Source organism: Anthonomus grandis, chromosome 15, assembly GCF_022605725.1.
Source record: "Anthonomus grandis grandis chromosome 15, icAntGran1.3, whole genome shotgun sequence".
Taxonomy (NCBI): domain Eukaryota; kingdom Metazoa; phylum Arthropoda; class Insecta; order Coleoptera; family Curculionidae; genus Anthonomus; species Anthonomus grandis.
Window position 1 is genome coordinate 2,672,984 of NC_065560.1, and position 25,008 is coordinate 2,697,991.

Sequence of the window (25,008 nt, forward strand, 5' to 3'; positions counted from 1 at the left end):
CTTAAAAGAAAATCATTTAGAGCTGATAGTTTATGAAGTTGGTCAATTTGAATACAGATTGGAAATATTAATAATAAATTATTTATTAATTTTAATAAAACACAAAAAAACGACCCAATGAAACTCCAAAAATAGAAATGGCAAAAAGAACATTAGAGGCAATTTTAAAAAGGTACAATGTTGAGCCTCCTGATAAAGTAAAGTATCTAAATAAAATTAATTAATTAAATACAGGGTTTTACAAAATTGTGCAAATATTTTAAGAGCGTATTGTTGAAGTCAAAATAAGACTTTTCTTTCCTATAAATATGTGTCCTAAAATGCACCCCCTCAGAGCTACAGGCCGCCCAAATTGCTTAAAGAAAATAGATTACTTAAAACACTAACTATAGTTGTTCTCTTGACATTTTTCGTCCCAAAAATGGTCAAAACACAGATATAGAGGAGCTTTTATCCTTACGATGGCCTATATCTTATGGTACCGATAAGAATTTCGAAAATCTGGGACACCGTCTAGTTAGCCATAAAGTAATCTAAAATTATCGTTGCTTGCATTTTTTTGATTTGATTTGACAAAAATTAGCAGTCACAGTATACTTCGTTTTTTTCTAATTTGATCGTTCGATCGGGTTCAATAATGCTCCCCGTTCGTTACCCAGCGATTTTCTGGAAAACTGTTAATTGTATCGAAAAAATGCAAAAAACAAAAATTTAAGACTTTTTCAGGGATGATGTTGCTAGATTTTTAAATTTATTATTGCAAACACAAGATAGGGGCCATCAGAAGGATAAGCCTCCGTGAATCTTGCCCCAAAATTGGATTTACACCATTTTTGTCACAGAAAATGAAAAGAGCACTCAAGAAACGTTTGACGCGTAACTGTAGTCACCGTTCCAAATAATCGATTTTCTTCAAGCAATCTTCGCGGGTTGTAGCTCTGAGGGGGTGCATTTTAGGACACATGTTTATAGGGAAAAAAAGTCTTATTTTGACTATACGCTCTTAAAATATTTGCACCCAATTTTGTAACACCCTGTATACAAAACGATACCCACTTATTATCAACCAAATCTTTGACTAGATAACAATTCTATAATATGAAAATAAATATGTGTCAAAAATCCGCGAATTATTTTATGTACAAGGTCTTCCCCCATATATTGATCCCCCCTCTACAAAGCAAAAGGTAAACAAAAAAAAATTAAAAAACTTTTGGGGTTTGGCTCTAAATTTTTAAATCCGATGTCAATTTTTTTTTCTTTTAGAAATGTCAAATTTTGACAGATTTTTCTTATACACCCTATACAGGGTATTTGTCTTATATTGGTATTTCCGAAACTATAGGAGATACGAGGGCCGTTAAATTAGAAAAAAAAAAGTTGTCCATTTTGATGTTTATTCTAAATCCTTTTACAGCGTTGCAAAAAGTTTATTAGTTCGTGAATTACAGGGTGATTAATAAAAAACGTCAAATTTTATTTTAAATAGTATTTAGTTATTAGAAAGTTACTTTTAATTACAAAGTTTTATAATTTTTTGTGCTCTACAAAACTTCACCTTTAATTTTTTTTAATCATGTTTGGTATCTTGGCAACGGCTATCAAATTCATTTTTTTAAATACGGACCTGCATTTTTTATAACTTATTTTAAAAGCACTTTTTATGCCCTTTAAAATGATGCGGATCTGATTTTTTTAAATTCTAAATTAATTACTTATTAATACAGTAAAAAGTTTAACTTTTTGGTTGTTGAACAATGATCTGACTAACTTTATAATAAATAATATAATAATGAACAAAAATAAAGCCAGAACTTATTTAAAATAAATAAAGGCTATTAAATAATATGTACACAATTATGAAATAAATTATTATTAATCTAAATGACGCGCATTGGTTCAATTTTTCTTTAAATGTTCCTTAACATTTGCGGAGAAATTTTACCGCACGCTTCTCTTATTTTTAAACTTTGAGGTCCCCTAAATACTTTGAGGCGTAGTTTGATAAACCTGGTCCTTAATAAAACCCCGTATGGAAAAATCCATGGGTGTTATATCAGGCGATTTTGCGGGCCAATTTATAGAACCGTTATTACCAATCAAAAAAGTACCAGGAAAAAAAAATCAAATATTTTAGTAATTCGAACAATATTAACGCGAATAAAAACCGACACGAAAGCTTGATGACATCTGTTAAAAATAGTCTTTTTGTTTGCTAACCATGACAGACTTCAACTACTGTCACAGCCTAGTAAATTGAACCGATATTATCAATAAGTATTATAATTTAAAACCAAATTTTCTAACATATTTAAATTCATCGGGTTTAACACAAATAACCACTAGTTTAATAAGCTTAAGCTTTTAATTAATTAAGTTTTAAATTATGAGGAACAGAATAAACATTTAAAAGCAATTAAAAAAGTCAGATCTGCACTAAGAAAAAATTCCTGATGGTGGCTATTAATACGTTGAAACGTTGGGAAACATATGAATGAGATACATCATTTTAAAGGGAATAAAAAATGCTTTCAAAATAAGTTATAAAAAATGTAGGTCCGTATTTAAAAAAAGAAGTTGATAGCCGTTGCCAAGATTCCAAACGTCATATGACAAAAAATTAAGTTTTGTAGAGCGCAAAAAATGATAAAACTTCGAAATTAAAAGTAACTAGTTTTGGAAATAATAATTTAAAAAAAATTGGCGTTTTTCATAAATCACCCTGTAATTCACGAACGAATAAACATTTTGCAACGCTGTAAAAGGATTTATAATAATCATCAAAATTGGCAACTTTTTTCTAATTTAACCGCCCTCCTATAGATTCGCAAATAGCAAATAGGACACTGTATATGACCTCATAGTTAAAAAGAGCCGAATTTTCAGATTTGACTCAACGAGGACACAATATAGCTGAAAAATTCTTCAAGGATACCTCGTAATTTGAAAAATTTAAGGATCTTTCTTTGTTTGTTACTAACATATACTAGTAAGCGTACCTCTATTGAGACCAAAGCATTTCAGACTCGGTTCTCTCAATTTCAACCATAAAAATTTCAAATTTTTATCTTATCACTTCCTTGATTATAAATTGCAATGAATTTTATACTTTCGTCTTTAAAGTTCAGATAAATAGCAAAGTCGTATGAAATAACAATGACGTCAAGTGCCTTACTCAATTCCAAAAAGTACCCACAGCTTTACAATGTACTTTATTAACTGACGCAATCCGTTTTCTACTCCAAGACTCTCCATGATATCCATGACATATGTTAATTTTAGTATAATTAGTAAATGGAGGAGTACTCCTAACAGTAGTTGCTGAAACATGTTTAATACTTTTTTTAATCTCTAGTGTCATCAATTACGTCAAATTAATTAAGACGGTTAGGATTTTGCTAATAGCTGCAATGTTCCTCTTCCCAAGAGGTTGTGCTCAATTTCAGTGAAAAGTTCAATGCATTTTTCAAAGAATTACCGTTGGTTTAAATTGTAGTTTCATAGTAATCCTTTCTGACTTCATTTCATTTTGTTAATAAATAACCTACTGCCTTACAAAGAAAACAACAAATATAATTTCCTTAATTCCCTTTCTAGTGTGTATGTAATTTTCACATAGGTATAAAATTACATTTTCACTTCGGCAAAATGTAATACCGCTCGATTTATCACCTAGAATTGTGGTGAACCATGGAAACACAAGACCATAATAATAACCGAGGAGAACTATTAATAACACGTTTTCATGGCCTACGAAAAAACGAACAACGCGACCACGTTATTATATTATTATTATTATTTTTTTGTAACGACCTAAACGTGAGTCTTACATTTTTTATGTGACACGATATTATGGGTATGATTTTACAGCAAACGACTGTCCTAAATCTTGTGGTATTCTTTATTAGTTACCATATTTTAGGGTAAGCTGTGCTTACTCTTTCATTAATGATAACTTTGAGGTAAGCAGCTTATGGTGGTTTATTTCCACTTTTATTTGTTTTGATAGCCAGCATATTATACTAAGAAATCATGGAAAAAATATGCCTTTATGGAAAACTGCGATGAAAAAATCTTGGAAAATTCTCAAATAATAATTGAAGGATAAGATGAGAAGGGTGAAAGTTAATCAATCTAGCATTAGGTCTCCTTTATTTGATGAAGCTTGCTAGAGCCTAGAATAGTTTGCAAGACCTACATTTTGACACTATATACTGTTTTCTCTTCTAATTCTACTACTAATTGACTAGTTTTAGTCTTGGAACTTGGAAATGCTAAAATATGGTTTTCCTAACCTATGTAAATTCATTTGGCACAGGGAGCATTATTAAAAAAAAATATTTTTTTTTATGTTAAGTCAAGTTTCAAAACTCAAGTGCCTGGAAGAGTGAAAAAAACGCTCACAATGTACGGAAGTAATAAAAAATAAAATAAAACTATTAATTTTATTAATTAGCAACTTTTAAAATGAAAGCTGTCCAAAATCAATTGCCTAGGCGAAATAAAACTACATTGAGGGTGTACTTGATAAATTAAATGAAAAAATTACGTCACATATCTTGGAGAAATAATGAATAAATCCAAGTGCCTGGAATGAATCATAAATGCCTAAAAGCTGTCTGAAAAAATCAACTGACCGGCATGAATAAAAATGTGTAAAAAAGGTCCAACTGCCTGCAATAATTAATAAATTACATTAACTATGTACCTAAAAAATTAAATGAATAAATTGCGTCAAATGTCTTGGAGAATTAATGAATAAATTTAATTGCTTGGAATGAATAACGAATTCCCTAAAACCGCCTGAACAAAATAAATCGACTAGAAAATCAAAAGTACTTCAAGGTTCTTGTAAAAGTAACGAATAAATGTAATTGCGTAAAAGGCCTAAAATATGTAAAAAAAAGCTTCAATTGCTTGGAATAATTAAAAAACTACATTTACTAAATACTTAATTTCGTTGGAGAAATAAAATTACATTGACGATGTACTTGATAAATTAAATGAATAAATTACGTTAAATGTCTTGGAGAATTAATGAATAAATCCAACTGCCTGAAATGAATAACAAATGTTCTGAAAATTGAAGAGTTTTGTAAAAATAATGAATAAATTTAATTCCTAAAATGTGTCCAATTGCCTGAAATAATTAAGAAATTACATTGACGCTGTACTCAAAGAACTAAATGAATAAATCTAACTGTCTGGAAGGAATAACAAATGCCCTAAAACTGCTTGAAAAAATGAATTGACTGGGATGAATAATGTTCTGAATATTGAAAAGACTTCAAGGGTCTTGTAAAATAATGAATAAATTGCGTAAAAGGCCTAAAATGTGTAGAAAATGTGTGTAAAATGTGTAGTTCCAATTGCCTGGGATAATTAAAAAATTACATTGACGATGTACTTAAAAAACTAAATGAATAAATTGCGTCAAATGTCTTGGAGAATTAACGAATAAAGCTGACTACCTAGAATGAATAACAAATTCCGTAAAAATGGCTAAAAAAATAAATTGACCAAGATGAGTAACAATGTTCTGCAATTTTAAAAGACTTCAAGGGTCTTGTAAAAATAACGTATAAATTTAATTGCGCAAAAGGCCTAATATGTGTAGAAAAAAAGTTCCAATTGCCTGGAATAATTAAAAAATTACATTGGAGATGTACTTAGAAAAATTAAAAGCATAAATTGCGTCAAATGTCTTGAATAAATCCAACTGCCTAGAATGAGTAACAAATGCCCTAAAGCTGTCTGAAAAAATGCATAAATTTAATTCGTAAAAGGCCCTGAAATGTATAAAGTAAGGTCCAATTGCCTGGAATAATTAAAAAATTACATTGGATGTACTTAAAAAATTAAAAGCATAAATTGCGTCAAATGTCTTGGATAAATACAACTGCCTGGAATGAATAACAAATGCCCTAAAGCGGCCTGAAAGAATATCCAAACATTAAAAAAATGTTTTTTTCCAGGGGTTTTGAAATCAATTTTTATGTCTTTTTTGCAGACATTTCAGATGATTCTCCATTTTATTCCAGGTATTTTAGGTCAATTCTTATGTGGTAACAATAATTGTAAAACATGCTTTTCGTATTGGTATTAGGCATTAACAAATAATTCTGCATATCAGGTATTTGATGTAATATTTCACTTTATTCCAGCCTTTGAACCACAACCAAAACTCAGAGTTTCGGTATTGGAAACAATTTTTAATCTCGTTTATTTTGAACTGACTGGAATGAATAAAAATGTTTCGAATGTCTGGACGAAATTTAAAAAAATGACATTAACTGCCTATGAGAAATACGAAAATGATATAAAATTGAAAAGACTTTAAGAGTAAAATTCTTCAATTGCCTGGAATAATTAAAAAATTACATTGCGGACGTACTCGAGGGAACAAATGAGTCAAATGTATTAGAGAAATGATTAAATCATCTAAAACTGCCTGAAAATTTAATTGACTGGATTGAGTTAAAATGTTTCAATTGCCTGGAAAAAAAAACACATTAACCGCCTATGAAAAATATAAAAATACAATTTTTTTGCTTGAAAAATAAAAATATAGCGTGTAACATTAATTGCATAAAAAAATTTAGAAGTTTCTTATTCAAATGATGATTTTTAATTATACGAACCCGTGAAATTATTGTACAATCAAGGGCACGTATGTAACTTAAATTAAAACGAGTTGAACTTCTCTAACTGCACTGCTTCTTAGACAAAAAAAAACACATTATATTATACATAATATGCTTTAAAAACTTGCTTAATTAAAATTAATTGCCTGCCTTTATCATGTTCATTATGTGTTATTCTAGTCGGTTCTCAGTAATTTTTAAAATATTTTCTTTAGACGGTCATTATGCATTAACTTACCTTGACTGCTAGTAGAACTATGGTCTCCGGCTGATTCTGGATTGGTAGAGACACTCAGATGATCCGATTCGCTGGTTTCATCTCTTCGCTTGATAGCCTGTAACAAATAAGTCATTTAAATAGGCATAAAGCTATGCATTAAGCGACTAAACGAAAAACCTCTATTCGAAATATAAATTATGTTTACAGATAAGGCATTTTTTTTTCAGTGAACCATTGAGCCAAAGAAATCCCTCAAAGTATCACAGAATGACTGTAAGGGATACTTATATGTTATAGTAGTTTAGCAAATGACGGATAGATCATGGAAGAATTTTACAGCGTAAATTGCATGTTGGAACTGCAATTATTTAGTACAAGGGTTCACGCTAGCCAACATCATATCATGACTTGGATATAGGAGTAAAATATACCGAAGCATTTACTTATGCACTAGTCGTTTAATCCAACTCACTTTTCCCCAAATCTTGTATACCCTTGAGCCCCTTCTAGATATTCAATGTAATTTTCCAAATTATTTCCAGTTTTTATGTCTGCTGATTTCAACAATAATGTTCTTGTATCACCAAATTGTATACCTTCTCCAAAAAACAGGACTATCGATTGTTATATATTCTTCTTCCTTATTTTGTTCCTGGTGAGTGCCTGGAATAATTTTCTAAATACTCTTCCAGGCAATTATAGGATATGCGAGAATCTTATTCCAGGCATGTATGTCAGTTTGACTGCCTGGAATAATCCTTTAAGTACTCTTATCGACTTCAAGTATTGAGCAACAAATAAATCTAATATTAAATCGTACCTTTACATCATTTTCAAGTCAAAGTTCAAACAACTATACTTGGATGTAAATGTTGGCGATGTAGTTGCTGGGATATTTTGTGATTTCTTCAAGGCGTTTGACTAAGTGTGAACCACAGGGTATTTATCAATGTGTCAAAAAAAATCTGTTTCTTTGCAGCTGATCCAATATTAAATAATTTATAGTAAGGGGCAATTCCTTGGTGAATGTATTAAATTTTTATTTGCTACTATAAATTCACTATATCCTGTATAAACATATTTACTTTTAACATTTTTATTGATTGTCTCTTTCATTGGTAATTTGTTGCCAGTTATTAAATTTATAATAGTTACTAAGGAATATTACTGGTAAATTGAGTAGGGGGTAATTCCTTGATGATTTTATTGATCCTCATACATTTACTAAACCTTTTTTAAGACCCCATATAAATTCCACTTTACAAACTTTGTTTTTTACACAACAAACTTATTTACCTAATCAAATTAAATTATAAGTTTATATGTTGTGTAATTTGGACAAATTTTTATTGCACACAACATGTTAATTATTTGTTGTAATCCGATTTTATAATATAGGAATACATTTTGTGAATATTTTTTTATTTAATTTCTGCCTATGTATCTAGTAGGAAATGTAGCTTCCATCTTATGACTCTTTTAGAAACTATAATACGCAAATAAAAAAAGTGTTAAATATGGAGACGAAAAAATCCCAATTTAAGACTTTTCCAATCTGCCTATACTACTGCTACCGCATGATATGGTGAAACGAAATTCAAATTTTGTGCCAAAATCGTTTTTTAATTTCCCGATATTGTGACGTCACAGATTCATCATCGTTTCCAGTTAGTACTGCGCTTCATTTTCAAATCAGAACTCAAACGACTGTACTTGAATCTGAATGTTGGTCACGTAATCGTTGTGATATTTTGTGATTTCTCCAAGGCCTTTGACTAAGTGAATTCATCCAGAGAAAGTGTCAGTGTGTCAAATAAATCTGTTTCTTTGCAGCTGATCTACTATTAAATCACTTACTGCATATCTTCGCTTCATTTTAAAATCAGAACTGAAACAGCTCTACTAGGATCTAAATGTTGCGGTCCTAGTCAGTTACTAAAGTATTTTGTGATTTCTTCAAGGAGTTTGACTAAATAGGGTATTTTGTCAATATATCAAATGAATTAAGGCGGTTCAATTCTTATAGCAGTTATATAATTTCATTAAAAGAATGCAACATTTAAATGGATATTAGTCTTGTGTGATGATATCATCCTTTAATATTCCCTCGCTTTTATATAAAGACAGGACCGGCCTTAAATGGTGCCGACACTTCCGAAAGTATTAATCGATGTCATATCCTGACAAAAAAAAAAAAGACAGTACTATTTACTTTCTATAATTTAACGACCATAAAACTAATTGAAACCTTAATGAAAGGATCACGGCGCCACTACTTATTTTACAAATAATTATTCTTGTAAATCCGGTAAAAGTAAACCAATACACCGAACCATAAATCCGTCAAATCGCGGTGCAAACTACTTAAGCGCCGCAGTTAACTAACTACCGCAAACCAGTTTTAATCTCGAGATTCATCTTCATCAAGATCTTCTTAATATATACGTTCCACTTGACGTAATGATTTATTTTTACCTTTTGCCTCATCATCATCATATGGGTGTGCGCTTCTTCTGGTTCTAGTTTGTTGATAAACAATTCAGTAGCCTAGGTCGTATACCTTGGACGTATACTGCTTAGCAAAAAAAAAATGCGTGAAATCTCTGTCATTTACTTTTTTTTGCACTCATAACTGATTTAGTTTATAATTTCATGGTGACTTACACATATTTGTTGTACAGTAGCGGTTCGATAAACGCTTGAGAAACTGGAATTTGGTATTTTATAATAGAATCAGATTGAGTTGTGAACCCTGATTGGTTTATTAAATTATAGCCCAATTAATTGGCTTAAAATAGCAGTAGAGTTGATCTGTCGCATCCTTGGATGATTAATATCCACCTGACTTAAAGTAAATCTTAGGATTATTTAATAGGAAAGATAGGCAAATTTATCAAGCGAATAATCTTCTTATCGCTAACCTTATTTGATGGCATTCATTCCAGTTTATATACTGACTCGTCTGATTTGACGGTAATTTCAGACAAAATTTATAAGATTGTTACGTTCCATTTGTCATGCCGAATTATATTATTTTATAGAACGGTGCATTAGAAAGGCGAGGTGCTTTCTGAAAAAAGACATCTTCGAGATAAGGTCTTTGTAGTAGTAAATGGGCTTTGTTCGCGGAATTGAAATGCATTTATTGATTCTTTTTGTAATCAATTCTGTGCAGACCGTTAGTTCAATTTATTTTATTATGTACAATATGAGTAGATCATAATAATCCAGTGGAGTTCTGGGTACTTTTCTAATATTTATGTAACCCTCGTAAAACATAAAAAATCATGGTTGAATCAGGCGTCTTATAGCACTTACTCTCAATTAAAAAAAATCAGACTTTGTGATATTTTTTGAATACTTTGCTGCATACCATAGTTAATTAATGTAATAAATACCTTGTGATTCACTTGGTCAAACGCCTTGGAGAAATCACAAAATATCCCAGCAGCTACATCGCAAACATTTACATCCAAGTATAGTTCTGTGAACTTTGACTTGAAAATGAGGTAAAGGTATGCAGTTAATGATTTAATATTGACTTTTGTTGTTCAATACTTGAAGTCGATCAAGGGAACCCTATTTAAGAGTACTTAAAGGATTATTCCAGGCAGTCAAACTGACCCACATGCCTGGAATAAGATTCTCGCATATCCTATAATTACCTGGAAGAGTATTTAGAAGATTATTCCAGGCACTCAACAGGAACAAAATAAAGAGACATTATATAGAAATCACAAAATAGGGACTTATTCAACATTTTGATCTAACTATAGCTGTTGTAATAATTCATTGAAATACAATACATGTAACGGATGTAATGCCTTAATAGTTTAAACCTGTTTAAATAGCTTTAGGCTGCAGATACCTTAATATACCGGTATGGCCAATGAAGTGCGGAAATCAATAACGAGTCACAAGCTAAGAAGAGAACGACAGCGTTGTCTCCTACTCTCCCTCTATTAACTACAGTCCAATGGAAATTGAACATAGAGATAAGACAAATGAAGTTCTCACTTTAACGTGTAGGAATAAATTTGCCTGGCCGATATATAGCTTCTTCCTCTTTTAGTCAAATAGATAAAAAGCTAGTCGTCAAATTTCCTCATCTGGAGTTCCTCCTCTTACTAATTGTTGTAATTTTTTTCAATTCATATTTTTTGAATAGCTTTGGGTTCCGAATATCTTGATATACCGGTCTGGCTAACGAAGGTGTTGAGTGCGAAAATCAATAACAAGTCACGATAGCGTTGTATCTCCTATAAATTGACGACGTTAAACTGACAAAAACACGGATTGCATGAATTGGCGCGTCTCTCGTAATTTAAACGGTTGTCTGATTTTACCATTAAGGTGCTTTGGTTTCGCGTTGTTCCATGCAAACGGGGACAGTAACATTTGAATGTGAATTGGCAGGTCGACTTTAGACGGACGGTTTATAAATCTAAATAAAAGTAAGGGGTTTTGACGTTCGGGTGTTTTCTTTTTAAATATGCAAGGGATTTATTTTTATTTATATTTATTTATTTATTTTTTTTTTAATCCACAAAATGCTTATAACTCATAAGACAAGACAGTTGGGGTTTTGAAAATTTGCACAGGGGTGGCTCGATTAATTTCATTAGACACCTATTTCAGGGTTTTTTTGAAAAATCTATAAGGAATTAAAAAAAAATTAAATTTTGGAAAAGGGTGAATTTTTGTTTAGAAAAATTCACAAAATGCTTATAACTCATAAGCCAAGACAGTTGGGGTTTTGAAAATTTGCACAGGGGTGGCTCGATTAATTTCATTAGACACCTATTTCAGGGTTTTTTTGAAAAATCTATAAGGAATTAAAAAAAAATTAAATTTTGAAAAAAAGTGAATTTTTGCTTAAAAAAAATTCACAAAATGCTTATAACTCATAAGCCAAGACAGTTGGGGTTTTGAAAATTTGCACAGGGGTGGCTCGATTAATTTCATTAGACACCTATATTAGCGTTTTTTGAAAAATCTATGAGAAATTTAAAAAAAAAATAAATTTTGGAAATTTGTTTAGAAAAATTCACAAAATGCTTATAACTCATAAGCCAAGACAGTTGGGGTTTTGAAAATTTGCACAGGGATGGCTCGATTAATTTCATTAGACACCTATTTCAGGGTTTTTTTGAAAAATCTATAAGGAATTAAAAAAAAAATTAAATTTTGGAAAAGGGTGAAGTTTTGTTTAGAAAAATTCACAAAATGCTTTTAACTCATAAGCCAAGACAGTTGGGGTTTTGAAAAAATTGCACAGGGGTGGCTCGATTAATTTCATTAGACACCTATTTCAGGGTTTTTTTGAAAAATCTATAAGGAATTTAAAAAAAAATAAATTTTGGAAATTTGTTTAGAAAAATTCACAAAATGCTTATAACTCATAAGCCAAGACAGTTGGGGTTTTGAAAATTTGCACAGGGGTGGCTCGATTAATTTCATTAGACACCTATATTAGCGTTTTTTGAAAAATCTATGAGAAATTTAAAAAAAAAATAAATTTTGGAAATTTGTTTAGAAAAATTCACAAAATGCTTATAACTCATAAGCCAAGACAGTTGGGGTTTTGAAAATTTGCACAGGGATGGCTCGATTAATTTCATTAGACACCTATTTCAGGGTTTTTTTGAAAAATCTATAAGGAATTAAAAAAAAAATTAAATTTTGGAAAAGGGTGAAGTTTTGTTTAGAAAAATTCACAAAATGCTTATAACTCATAAGCCAAGACAGTTGGGGTTTTGAAAAATTGCACAGGGGTGGCTCGATTAATTTCATTAGACACCTATTTTAGCGTTTTTTGAAAAATCTATGAGAAATTTAAAAAAAAATTAAATTTTGGGAGAGTGAATTTTTGCTTAAAAAATTCACAAAATGCTTATAACTCATAAGCCAAGACAGTTGGGGTTTTGAAAAATTGCACAGGGGTGGCTCGATTAATTTCATTAGACACCTATTTCAGGGTTTTTTTGAAAAATCTATAAGGAATTAAAAAAAAAAAAAATTTTGGAAAAGGGTGAATTTTTGCTTAAAAAATTCACCAAATGCTTATAACTCATAAGCCAAGACAGTTGGGGTTTTGAAAAAATTGCACAGGAGTGACTCGATTAATTTCATTAGACACCTATTTTAGGGTTTTTTTGAAAAATCTATAAGGAATTAAAAAAAAAATTAATTTTGGAAAAGGGTGAATTTTTGCTTAAAAAATTTACCAAATGCTTATAACTCATAAGCCAAGACAGTTGGGGTTTTGAAAAATTTGCACAGGGGTGGTTCGATTAATTTCATTAGACACCTATTTTAGCGTTTTTTGAAAAATCTATGAGAAACTAAAAAAAAAAATTAAATTTTGGGAAAGAGTGAATTTTTGTTTAGAAAAATTCACAAAATGCTTATAACTCATAAGCCAAGACAGTTGGGGTTTTGAAAATTTGCACAGGGGTGGCTCGATTAATTTTATTAGACACCTATTTCAGGATTTTCTAAAAAATCTACAGGGGATTGCAAAAAATAGAAATTTTGAAAATGTTTACTCAAATTTCCTCTTCTTCTTTAAATTTTTAGATCATCATATTACTGTAGATTTAATATTATCTGATTTACTCCCTTTCGTAGTTCATAAAAATGATTTCCCTACCCACAAATCTAACGGTCGAATACCAAACTGAGATACTGCATCTAATAATCTAACGTCATATCCTACTCATTATAAATTAGTTAATTAGTAATTTTTTTATTGTATATTATTGTGGCCTTTAGACTCGGCAGTAATTTTTATAACGAACCTATTATTATTAAATTATCGACAATACCTGAATCCATTGTCTATGATCACCGGTGGGCGGAAAAGAGATTAATTCGGTTCTATTAACGTTCAGTCAGTATATACAAGTAATTGAGTTTAATTATAACATGCACATCTGGAGTAATAATAAATAGTGTCACTGATTTTTTTGGTGAATCATTCCGAAGGAAGACACCATCTCCTGGTTGTTTATTAAGGATTCATATAGCCATTGCATTAAAATCATACGAACGTAGAATTGGTTAAGGATATGGAAAGGATAAGAAGTGATTCTCAGGAGTAGAGGTGCTTCTTCATATTTCCTTATTAAGTATGTGGAAACTTAAGGCTAAGGACAATGAACACTTCCTTGTCAACTCATATCATCTTGTCGTCTTGTCTTATTCCTACCAGACTAGGGCAGACTTAAATAAATATAACTGATACCGTAACCTTTTAACTGAATCTCACTTCTTCATCGAGCTGTTTCTCGAAGGAAAAACCGTATTAAGTATACTGCATTTACTAAATATTTATTAATTATTCAAATTATTTACTATTTCAGGGATATAAAATGCTTCATGGACAACCACAAATTCCCTGAAAAAAAATTCTTTAAATACTATTGTAATAAATTAATCATGACCTTAACTGTCTCGAAAGAAAAGCTTCTAACACCAAAAAGAAATATTTGAACAACTAAACACGTAAGAAAAAAGTGCCGAATTCAATGGCAAGCGCTATTCAAATTGAAGCTAGAATGTGAAAAACCAATAAAATTAACGAGCGAGAACGCCTTCCCATATTGCCTCAAATGGGTCTTTGGTTTGTTTTTTCCAAATTTCCTCTTTGTATTCTCTACTTAACAAAACGACGAAATGACTTTAATGCCTGGAATAAAATAAAAAATTACCCAATATTAACAATTTGTCACTTTTTGAAAGCAGTGTAAAATCCGGTACATAAAAATTGGCAACACATTTGCACATGTACCGCGAGTAGGTTGTACCGCATACTGATTTTTTAAGAATAGAGGTCAATGTCGTCAAGATGACGCAGCTACTCAAATATTTAAGCACTATAAACTAAACATTTTAAATTTTAAACAAATATTGCTACCTGATTGTAGTTTGATATAAAAATGTCGAAATGGGGCCAATTAGTGCTTTAGTTTTCGCTTTTTAACTGGAAAGATAACATTTTTATCAATAACCATATATTAAAGGATTATTAAGATTCAGGTTAATGTTGAGACAGTGCAACTTATACCATAACTAAAGCTACAGTAAAATAAAGGTAAATCTGAAAAATATTATTTAGGGCGAACTTTACATGTTTTCTGCTTGGGCAACTGGTCCATACATTGAATTTTCTTAGCTTTAATCCAGATTTAACAATAAGGAAAATGTATGATTTAGATGTTCACAAATGTCCTTAAGAAAACAAACAGCCAGTGAAAGAAGAACATTATTACAAAGTTTTATCGACAAAATTCAATTTTCACTTTAAAATGCCCAGCAAAGATACCAGTCATCAATGCGATGAGCTACTCCTAAAGATACTTGTTGAAATATTAATTCTAAGGTGATAGAGGCATTCTGCCACCGAATCAAATATTCGACAAATCCTATTTAAATCATATTTAAACGATTAAATCCGTAAAAAAATTGCCGAATTTAATGTCAGGATGTCACACGTTATTCAAATTCAAGCTAGAAGGTGAGAGAAAAAATTGAATGGATGAGCAACTGAATACAATAGATTTAAGTGACTCAGAAATAATCTCTAGTTTATTTATTAAAACAATTACTTTTAATTCTAAGATGATAGAGGCATTGTGCCATTGAATTCGGCCCTTACCAATAATCTAATTATGGAGGCCATAGAGAAAGTTGTGTGTGGCATCGTGGGGCACTAATAATAGTGGTACTATTTAATGGCGACATACGAAAAGCCATTTGAACAAAATGTACTGTTACTTAACTCCATTAATTGTAATCATACAAGAAAATATTTATGAGATTTTGGCGTCTTATCAAATTGGCATGAATCCCAAGACTTGACAAGGTTGAAAGTCTTTTTTCTTGTTGTTTTTCCTGGCAATTCGCCCACGGAGGACTGGAAGAATGACTTTATTAACTGCCTGGAAATAGTCAAATATTTCTATCTCGTCCAGGCACTTGAAACAGAAAAGGAGAGGGAAAGAGAGAAATAAAAACTTTCCTGGAATTATAATAAAATTTGTTATCTCTTCCAGGCAGTTAAAACAGAAAGAGATCCAAATAAGATTCGTTGCCTAGGAAATTCCAGAGGATCAGTAAGGTTGATTGCGTAAACCATCAACTGCTTGAAATCAGTAAAATATTATTTATCACTTATCTTGTTCAGGAACTTGAATCAGAGAGTGAGAGAGAGACATAATTACAAATAAATATCAGTTTTCTAGGAAATTTAAGAAAGGTGATTCCATCAACTGCCTGGAATTTGTAAAATACTTCTTTTGTCTCTTTCAGGCACAAGTGATGACGTCGGAGAGGATTAAAAAGTGATTCCATTAACTGCATGTAATTAACAAAATATTTGCATCCCTTTCAGGCAGTTAAACAAGAAAGAGACATAAACCTAGAAATGCCTGAAAGACACCTTTATAGAGAGAGAAAAAGAGTTTGAAGAGTTTGATTTATTTATTGACTCATAACCACCATCCCTGTGTACCGACCTTTTCCAAAAACTATACAGCTCTCAAGGCCCCATTGAAGTTTTCGTCCTGAAAATTTCAAGCCGTTTGAAGGTTTTGAATTTGAGTTATCGCGTTCCAAAGAAATTTAACATTATGCCGATTATGTCTTGCAGAAGCTTCTAAAGCATTGAAATCTTGCAGGATAAAAGGGATTAACAGCAAGAAATCCTGGACTAAGAATAGTCATGGAGGGAGTTAGAATGAGTCTCTGCAAGAACAAAACTTACCGATTACTGATACACAAAAAAAAATCCAATTCCAGAGGATCAGTAAAATGGATTTAGTAAACCACCAACCGCCTGAAATCAGTAAAATATTATTTATCATTTAGGAACTTGAATCAGGGAGAGAGAGAAAGAAAGAAACTTTAAGATAAATAAAGAGTCTAAAAAAAATCAATTTTCTGGGAAATTTAATAGAGGCGATTCCATCAACTGCCTGGAATTTGTAAAACACTTCTTCCGGCTCTTTTAGGCACATGGCACCTAAGACCCGAGAGTATTAAGAGATTGTCTCTCCCTGAGAAACAAGGTCACTGCCAAGCCCAGTGCTCTCAGATCATTGCAATGGTAGAAGTCTCTCACATTAAGTTGTCTCTTATGCTCCTTCTACTTCAACAAACGTACTGGCCAGATTGTGGAAAGGGGTAAGTTAAAATGTGACTCAAATCAGGATTTAGAGCAACTGGTTTGCATCCCGCAAATCTTGACGAAGTTTTGAATTGCATGCAGACATCCGAAAGAGTCTTAGACGAGATCATTAAAAGATCATTGAGACTCAGGATGTCCAAATGTTATGTGCGGTCTGCTATATGGCATGAAAGTCAATTAAAAAGCTCGAAGCATTTGGACGGATGGACCTTTCGTTGAATTCTTAAATATATTAAGGTTGAGAGAGTCAAAAACGAAGAAGAGTAAACTAAAACTGATTGAGACAATAAAAAAAAGAGGAAAATTGCATATTTTGGACACATAATGAAAGAGGTCCAACAATTTTTAATTCTAAGGTGGTAAAGGCATTCTGTCATTGAATTCGGCACCAAAGCAAATACTCGAGAAATCCAGCGGTCATATTTGAACGTTTAGAGCCGTAAGGAAAAAGGGCCGGATTCAATGACAGAATGGCAAGCGTTATTCAAATTTAAGTCAGAATAGAATGGTTGTGCAAGAATATCTTGTCATATTACCAATCTAATTGATAATTTTGTTTTCTCAAATTCCCTCTTTATATTTTTAAACCGACTCCTTATAATTTCTAGATCATCAGCCTCTACAAAACTATGCAAAGTTCAGTACTTTGTGCGGCCTTTGTTTCTTCAAATAAAGGACCAAGTTGGTAACGAAAAGATATCAGTAACACATTTATCTCTGTCTACATGGCCTTTTACCTTTTGCAATACAAGTCCATTATTTAGTAAGTATAGCATATCTTTGGCAACTATTATTATAGTCGATTGGTCTATAAGATACCAAGTGAATCTCATGACAAACACAGTCAAAGGCATTTAAAATTTCCTTGAAACTGCTCCATCTATTTTAACTCGTGTTAATTGTGGTTATGTACCCCTCTTGACTTAAATCTCCTCAGTAGAAGATTGTGAGATACCATCAAATACCTTCTAAATCCTCATTGATCTTCTAGCTTAAAAAGCTCTGCTGTGTGGGCTTAACATGGCTTAACATGATCAGCAAATGCATTAGTAATGGCCTATGGCTTTTCATTTGCTATTCCTTGTTACTCCATGTTCAGGGCAATCATTTCTTTGTTTAGAATTTGATATTATAGAAACATCGAGCCAAAAGATGTTCGTTCCAGAAGATTGGTTTGATATTGGTTAAAGAAAGAATCTTCGTTTCCATACTATTCAGATATAAGAAAAAAAGACACAGATAACTTGCCTCAAATGAAGATGAGTAGAGGGAGAAACCAGAACCACGAATGTTACTATTAAAGAAAGTTGTTGAATGCTAAGGTATTTGAACCCAAAGGTATTTAGATTAAAGTAGAAGGTAAAGAATCTGGCGACTAAATAGATAATATCAAAACCGATTTACTTTATCACCTAATATATCAATTTAAGATCCGCTCTCTTTGCATCAGAAAACTGCATTATTATAATACTAATGTCAAGAACGGGAAGGTATCCATTTATAACTTAAATTCGCTCTCTAGTTTTAAGTGAATAGCCGATTTCCCGCAAGAGTAACAGTATCGGATTTTTTTTAACGGTTCGCTCCCGATAATTTACTGAGTTTCTTGCGAATAGCGTCGTTATCGCCATGGTATGGTGTAAATTTAAGTAGGTACACACGCCTCGGTTGCAGCATGTGCTCTCCGAACAAAATTATATAGTAAACATCCTTTGGAATTACCGAGGATTTTGTTAATTTAATTAAAATGCTTTATTTAATTATTTATGGTGTTTATTAGGTTGGTAAGCGGACATTGGTGCCGCTACTATAAAATGATTAAAATTGGTCATGTCTTAAGACAACACGAGGAGCTTATTGGTCCTGAATAGATAGCCAAACATTTAAAGGCTTATTATCAAAGAAGTCAAAAGTCAACACATCAGGTCAGCTATTCTTGTGTATTCACTAATAATAAGAAAAACAGATAAAAAACACTACATGTTACAAGTCAAGGGTAAAAATTAAAAGTTACACAAGAATACACAAGAATATCTGATGGTGCCTAGTACAGGCGAAACAAGTGTAATCCTGTGATTTTGTATTCAATATATTTGAGACCTGTGACTGGAATTTGATTTATTACTATTTAAATTAAGCCAGTCTCTTTGAGAAAAAATGGACTATTTTTTCGAGTTACTATCAAGGAGTTCCCAGCTGATAATTTATAAGGGAAAATTATATTAAAATTAAAAAAAAAGAGAAAGAAAACAGGAAAAATTAGGCAAAAATCCAGAGGAGCTACTAAAGATCTAAAGATTTAACGAAGGGGCTGATAAAAACCAAAAAAGCGGGACACAAATGCAAAAAGAGTGGTAATTGACAAGTTTTTCGTACGAAATCCGTTGGTTACGTGAAGTGCCTACAAAAACCATAAAACTGGAAATTTTGCCATTTTTTGCCGATTCTTGCCAGTAATTAAAGGAATGATAACTTCCAGGCACTTCTTGACTAATTCCACAATTTTCTACAAAATTGAACAGTCTATACTTCCATATCCCTGGAAGAGACAACTGGTTACGTGAAGTGTCTGCAGAAGCCAAAAAACTGGAAATTTTGCCCTTTTTTTGCCGATTCTTGTCAGCAATTAAAGAGAAAATAACTTCCAGGCACTCCAGAACTAATTCCTAAATTTTTTAAGGAAATCGAGCAGTTAATCCTTCCAAATCCCTCGAAGAGTTAACTGGTTACATAAATTGCCTGCAGAAGCCAGAAAACTGGAAATTTTGCCCTTTTTTTTGACGATTCTTGCCGGTAATTAAAGAGAAAATAACGTCCAGGCACTCCTGGAATAAATCCTCAATTTTTCTCCAGAAAATTGAGCAGTTTTTCCCTCCAAATCCCTCGAAGAGTCAACTGGTTACATGAAGTGCCTGCAGAAGCCCGAAAACTGGAAATTTTGCCCTTTTTTTGACGATTCTTGCCGGTAATTAAAGAGAAAATAACTTCCAGGCGCTCCTGGAATAATTCCTTAATTTTTCTCCAGAAAATTGAGCAGTTTTTCCTTCCAAATCCCTCGAAGAGTCAACTGGTTACATGAATTGCCTGCAGAAGCCAGAAAACTGGAAATTTTGCCCTTTTTTTGACGATTCTTGCCGGCAATTAAAGAGAAAATAACTTCCAGGCACTCCTGGAATAAATCCTCAATTTTTCTCCAGAAAATTGAGCAGTTTTTCCTTCCAAATCCCTCGAAGAGTCAACTGGTTACATGAAGTGCCTGCAGAAGCCAGAAAATTGAAAATGTTGCCTTTTTTTGAGGATTTTTGGCAATAACTAAAGGGATGATGACTTCCAGGCACTCCTGGACTAAGTCTTCAATTTTCTACATGAAATTGAACAGTTTTTCCTTCCAAATCCCTCGAAGAGTCAACTGGTTACATGAATTGCCTGCAGAAGCCAGAAAACTGGAAATTTTGCCCTTTTTTTGACGATTCTTGCCGGCAATTAAAGAGAAAATAACTTCCAGGCACTCCTGGAATAAATCCTCAATTTTTCTCCAGAAAATTGAGCAGTTTTTCCCTCCAAATCCCTCGAAGTCAACTGGTTACATGAAGTGCCTGCAGAAGCCCGAAAACTGGAAATGTAGCCTTTTTTTGAGGATTTTTGGCATTAATTAAAGGGATGATAACTTCCAGGCACTCCTGGACTAAGTCTTCAATTTTTCTCCAGAAAATTGAGCAGTTTTTCCCTCCAAATCCCTCGAAGAGTCAACTGGTTACATGAAGTGCCTGCAGAAGCCCGAAAACTGGAAATTTTGCCCTTTTTTTGACGATTCTTGCCGGTAATTAAAGAGAAAATAACTTCCAGGCGCTCCTGGAATAATTCCTTAATTTTTCTCCAGAAAATTGAGCAGTTTTTCCTTCCAAATCCCTCGAAGAGTCAACTGGTTACATGAATTGCCTGCAGAAGCCAGAAAACTGGAAATTTTGCCCTTTTTTTGACGATTCTTGCCGGCAATTAAAGAGAAAATAACTTCCAGGCACTCCTGGAATAAATCCTCAATTTTTCTCCAGAAAATTGAGCAGTTTTTCCTTCCAAATCCCTCGAAGAGTCAACTGGTTACATGAAGTGCCTGCAGAAGCCAGAAAATTGAAAATGTTGCCTTTTTTTGAGGATTTTTGGCAATAACTAAAGGGATGATGACTTCCAGGCACTCCTGGACTAAGTCTTCAATTTTCTACATGAAATTGAACAGTTTTTCCTTCCAAATCCCTCGAAGAGTCAACTGGTTACATGAATTGCCTGCAGAAGCCAGAAAACTGGAAATTTTGCCCTTTTTTTGACGATTCTTGCCGGCAATTAAAGAGAAAATAACTTCCAGGCACTCCTGGAATAAATCCTCAATTTTTCTCCAGAAAATTGAGCAGTTTTTCCCTCCAAATCCCTCGAAGTCAACTGGTTACATGAAGTGCCTGCAGAAGCCCGAAAACTGGAAATGTAGCCTTTTTTTGAGGATTTTTGGCATTAATTAAAGGGATGATAACTTCCAGGCACTCCTGGACTAAGTCTTCAATTTTCTACATGAAATTGAACAGTTTTTCCTTCCAAATCCCTCGAAGAGTCAACTGGTTACATGAAGTGCCTGCAGAAGCCAGAAAACTGGAAATTTTGCCCTTTTTTTGACGATTCTTGCCGGTAATTAAAGAGAAAATAACTTCCAGGCACTCCTGGAATAAATCCTCAATTTTTCTCCAGAAAATTGAGCAGTTTTTCCCTCCAAATCCCTCGAAGAGACAACTGGTTACATGAATGGCCTGCAGAAGCCAGAAAACTGGAAATGTAGCCTTTTTTTGAGGATTTTTGGCAATAACTAAAGGGATGATAACTTCCAGGCACTCCTTGACTAGGTCTTCAATTTTCTACATGAAATTGAACAGTTTTTCCTTCCAAATCCCTCGAAAAGACAATTGGTTACGTGATGATGATTTTTTTTATTGAATGATTTTTACCTCAAATATCTCTAAATCGTATCCTGTGATTTTAGATTTATATATGTTCAAGTTTTGGCTTTATTGAATAGTCTTCTCAGCTCGATTTTTCGTTCCTCTAAGTGATTGTTTCACCTGGCACTGTTTTCTTTTATTGTTGCTTTTCTTTCTCTTCGGCGTCACTATTGTGTGAGTAGTTAAATGAATGATAACTTCCAGGCACTCCTGGACTAATTCCTCATTTTTTCTCCATGTAATTGAGCAGTTTCCTTTTTTGCCTGAAAGAGACAACTAGCCACTGCATAATAATTCACCCTCTGCGACTTCTTTCAAGGCTAAAACGATCCTTACTTGTCCCTATAACCACGAACATTTTGGTCCTTCAGGAGGAGCATTTTTCCCTTATTTTTAAATACATTTACCCCAATTTAATAATAATTCACTCCAACGGACAGAGATTATGAAAGAAAAATCCAGGTAAATGTTTCTAAAAGTATGAATGTATATAAGGATTTATATGCTTAATTAAATGAGTGCAAAAAAATTGAATTAAAATAAAGTACCTACATATTCAACAAAATAAATAAATTTGACATACAAGTCGACAACGCTACGTGGGCACAGTAAAGCCCCAGTAAGATCACACGACTGCCATAATAAACCATGGAAAAAAATGTCAAAAGTCAAGAATACCATTAGTTAAAGTTTAAAATGAAGCAAAGACCACGCGTTCTGGCCCAAGTCACGATCCGATTATAGAAAGTAGATAGATTTAAAACCCTAGATTACGTGCGACTTAAAATGGCAAATTTCAATTCTAATTGCGTTGCAATCGGAAATTGAATCGGGCCAGATGTGAACGTTTTCAATGCGGATTTTTTCTATACAATGTCAAAGTAAAGTAAAATCCCACGGACATACTAAATTTAGGAGATAAATAAGAAATGAAGTAACTAGCAAACGATCCGGAAGCACCCAAGTAACCTTTGATCGACAAAAAAGACAGTTATATATCGAAATGATTGCTTTCGATCCGTAGCAAATCTTCGACGATTATCCAAAACGCTTATTTGATCCGCCTAAATGATCGTGAAGTTTTAAAGTCCATTATTACGGAAATTACTATGAAGGGAAGCCACCACGGACAACGTCGTCGTTAAATTTCTTGCCGTAAAGTTCGATGGACCATAATAATATTATAATTGGTAAACAATGGTAGTTAAAACGGATTGGGATTCTTTCTCGCTTTCTAGTAATTTAATTATTTTATTGTAACGTATAAAATGATGCATTATCTATGTGTTTTTTTAAATTCAGTTTAATAAGGCTCACAAGTAAAATAGCTCAGATTATATCTACTTAAACAGCAATAGGACGTTTTTTAAAATCTATAACTTTTTTTTTAAATATTAATATTTAAATCGTGAGTCGTCCTAAATAACTGCGTGAACATAATGGCAAAGATTGTGATGAATATTAAAGGAAGAGATAGCACCGGGTGCGTCACCACAACATATTACACAGCGTCACAGTTCTGAATATCTAAATATGGTGTTGATATGATAAAATTCTAAATATGTCATTAAAATTTAATTGGTCATGCAGGATGAGCGAGTGGAGATACTCCAATCTTAATTGTTCCTGTTTCCTTATCAATTCATTGGTTTAGGCAATTAATTAAAAATACTATTTTGATCTAACGTCACTTCTTCTATTGATATCGTTTCAGATTTAAAAATAATAAAAGCAGCAGTGGGTTGTTACGCCACAATTTTTTTTGCAAAATTTCACATTTTTTTAGATATTTTTAAAATTATTTGAGGTTTTTCAATAAAAGTGGCACTCAAAGGTGTGGCCTTTCAGGGTGAAAATTTTAGGGTATTCACGATTTTTGTAACTTGAAAAATTTTAAAAGTAGAGGCATTTTTGCAAATCGGCAAACTTGAACTTTTACTAAAATTCTTCAATTTCATATACATTTCTTACTATATCCTCACAGCCACCAAAGATATTACAGAAAATCTTTCAGTCCAATGAAAAGCAATGTCTGAAGATGTATTTGACATACGAAACGTTGTGATATTTATCAAAATTACATCAAAAAAATTGCCTTAGCTAAAGCGATTTTGGTAAACCCTGTTGTTTTTGCAAAATTTCGCATTTTTTAAAACATTTTCAAAATCATTTGAGGCTTTTCAATAAGAGTTTCACTCAAACGCGTGCCCTTTCAGAATGAACATTTTAAGGTATTAACGATATTTGTACCTCAAAAACTTTTGCAAGTAGAGGCATTTTTGTACATTGGCAAATTTGAACTTTTGAGGAAAAAACTTGAATTTTTCAATTTTACGTATATCTCTTCCTATATCTTCACAGTTACTAAAGATATTTTAAAAAATCTTTCAGTCCAATGAAAAACAATGTCTGAAGATGTGTTTGACACACAAAACGTTGCGATATTCCAAGAGCTTATATCGAAAAAAATGACTTAGCTAAAGCGATTTTAGTAAACCCTGTTTTTTTTTTGCAAAATTTCGCATTTTTTAAAATATGTTCAAAATCATTTGAGGCTTTTCAATAAGAGTTTCACTCAAACGTGTGCCCTTTCAGAATGAACATTTTAAGGTATTAACGATATCTGTACCTCAAAAACTTTTGCAAGTACAGGCATTTTTGTACATCGGCAAATTTGAACTTTTGAGGAAAAAACTTGAATTTTTCAATTGCACTTTTATTTCTTACTATATCCTCACAACCACCAAAGATATTTTAAAAAATCTTTCAGTCCAATCAGAGGTAATGTTTGAAGACGTATTTTATATGCGAAACGTTGTGCTATCTCAAGATTTTACACCAAAAAATTCACTTAGCTAAAGTAATCTTAAAATTTTATAGCCGACCTTATTCATTTGTCCTTACCATTCTGTAACTTTTTTTTGAATTATATGTAAGGTTAAGTGTATATATTTATTAGATCTTTTTTAATAT

General features: G+C 32.3%; 1 protein-coding gene across 8 annotated transcripts in view; it reads right to left on the bottom strand.

Moving 5' to 3' along the window:
* LOC126745229 (protein lap4-like) overlaps window positions 1-25,008 on the bottom strand; it is a 133,858-nt gene that overhangs the window by 58,977 nt on the left and 49,873 nt on the right. For all 8 annotated transcript variants that reach the window (XR_007663467.1, XM_050452978.1, XM_050452977.1 and 5 more), the window contains exon 12: window positions 6,883-6,979. Coding sequence is in view for 7 of the 8 variants with exons in the window: in XM_050452978.1 (XP_050308935.1) it covers window positions 6,883-6,979 (97 nt within the window). In the remaining variant the exon portion in view is untranslated. The remainder of the gene's footprint in view (window positions 1-6,882; window positions 6,980-25,008) is intronic.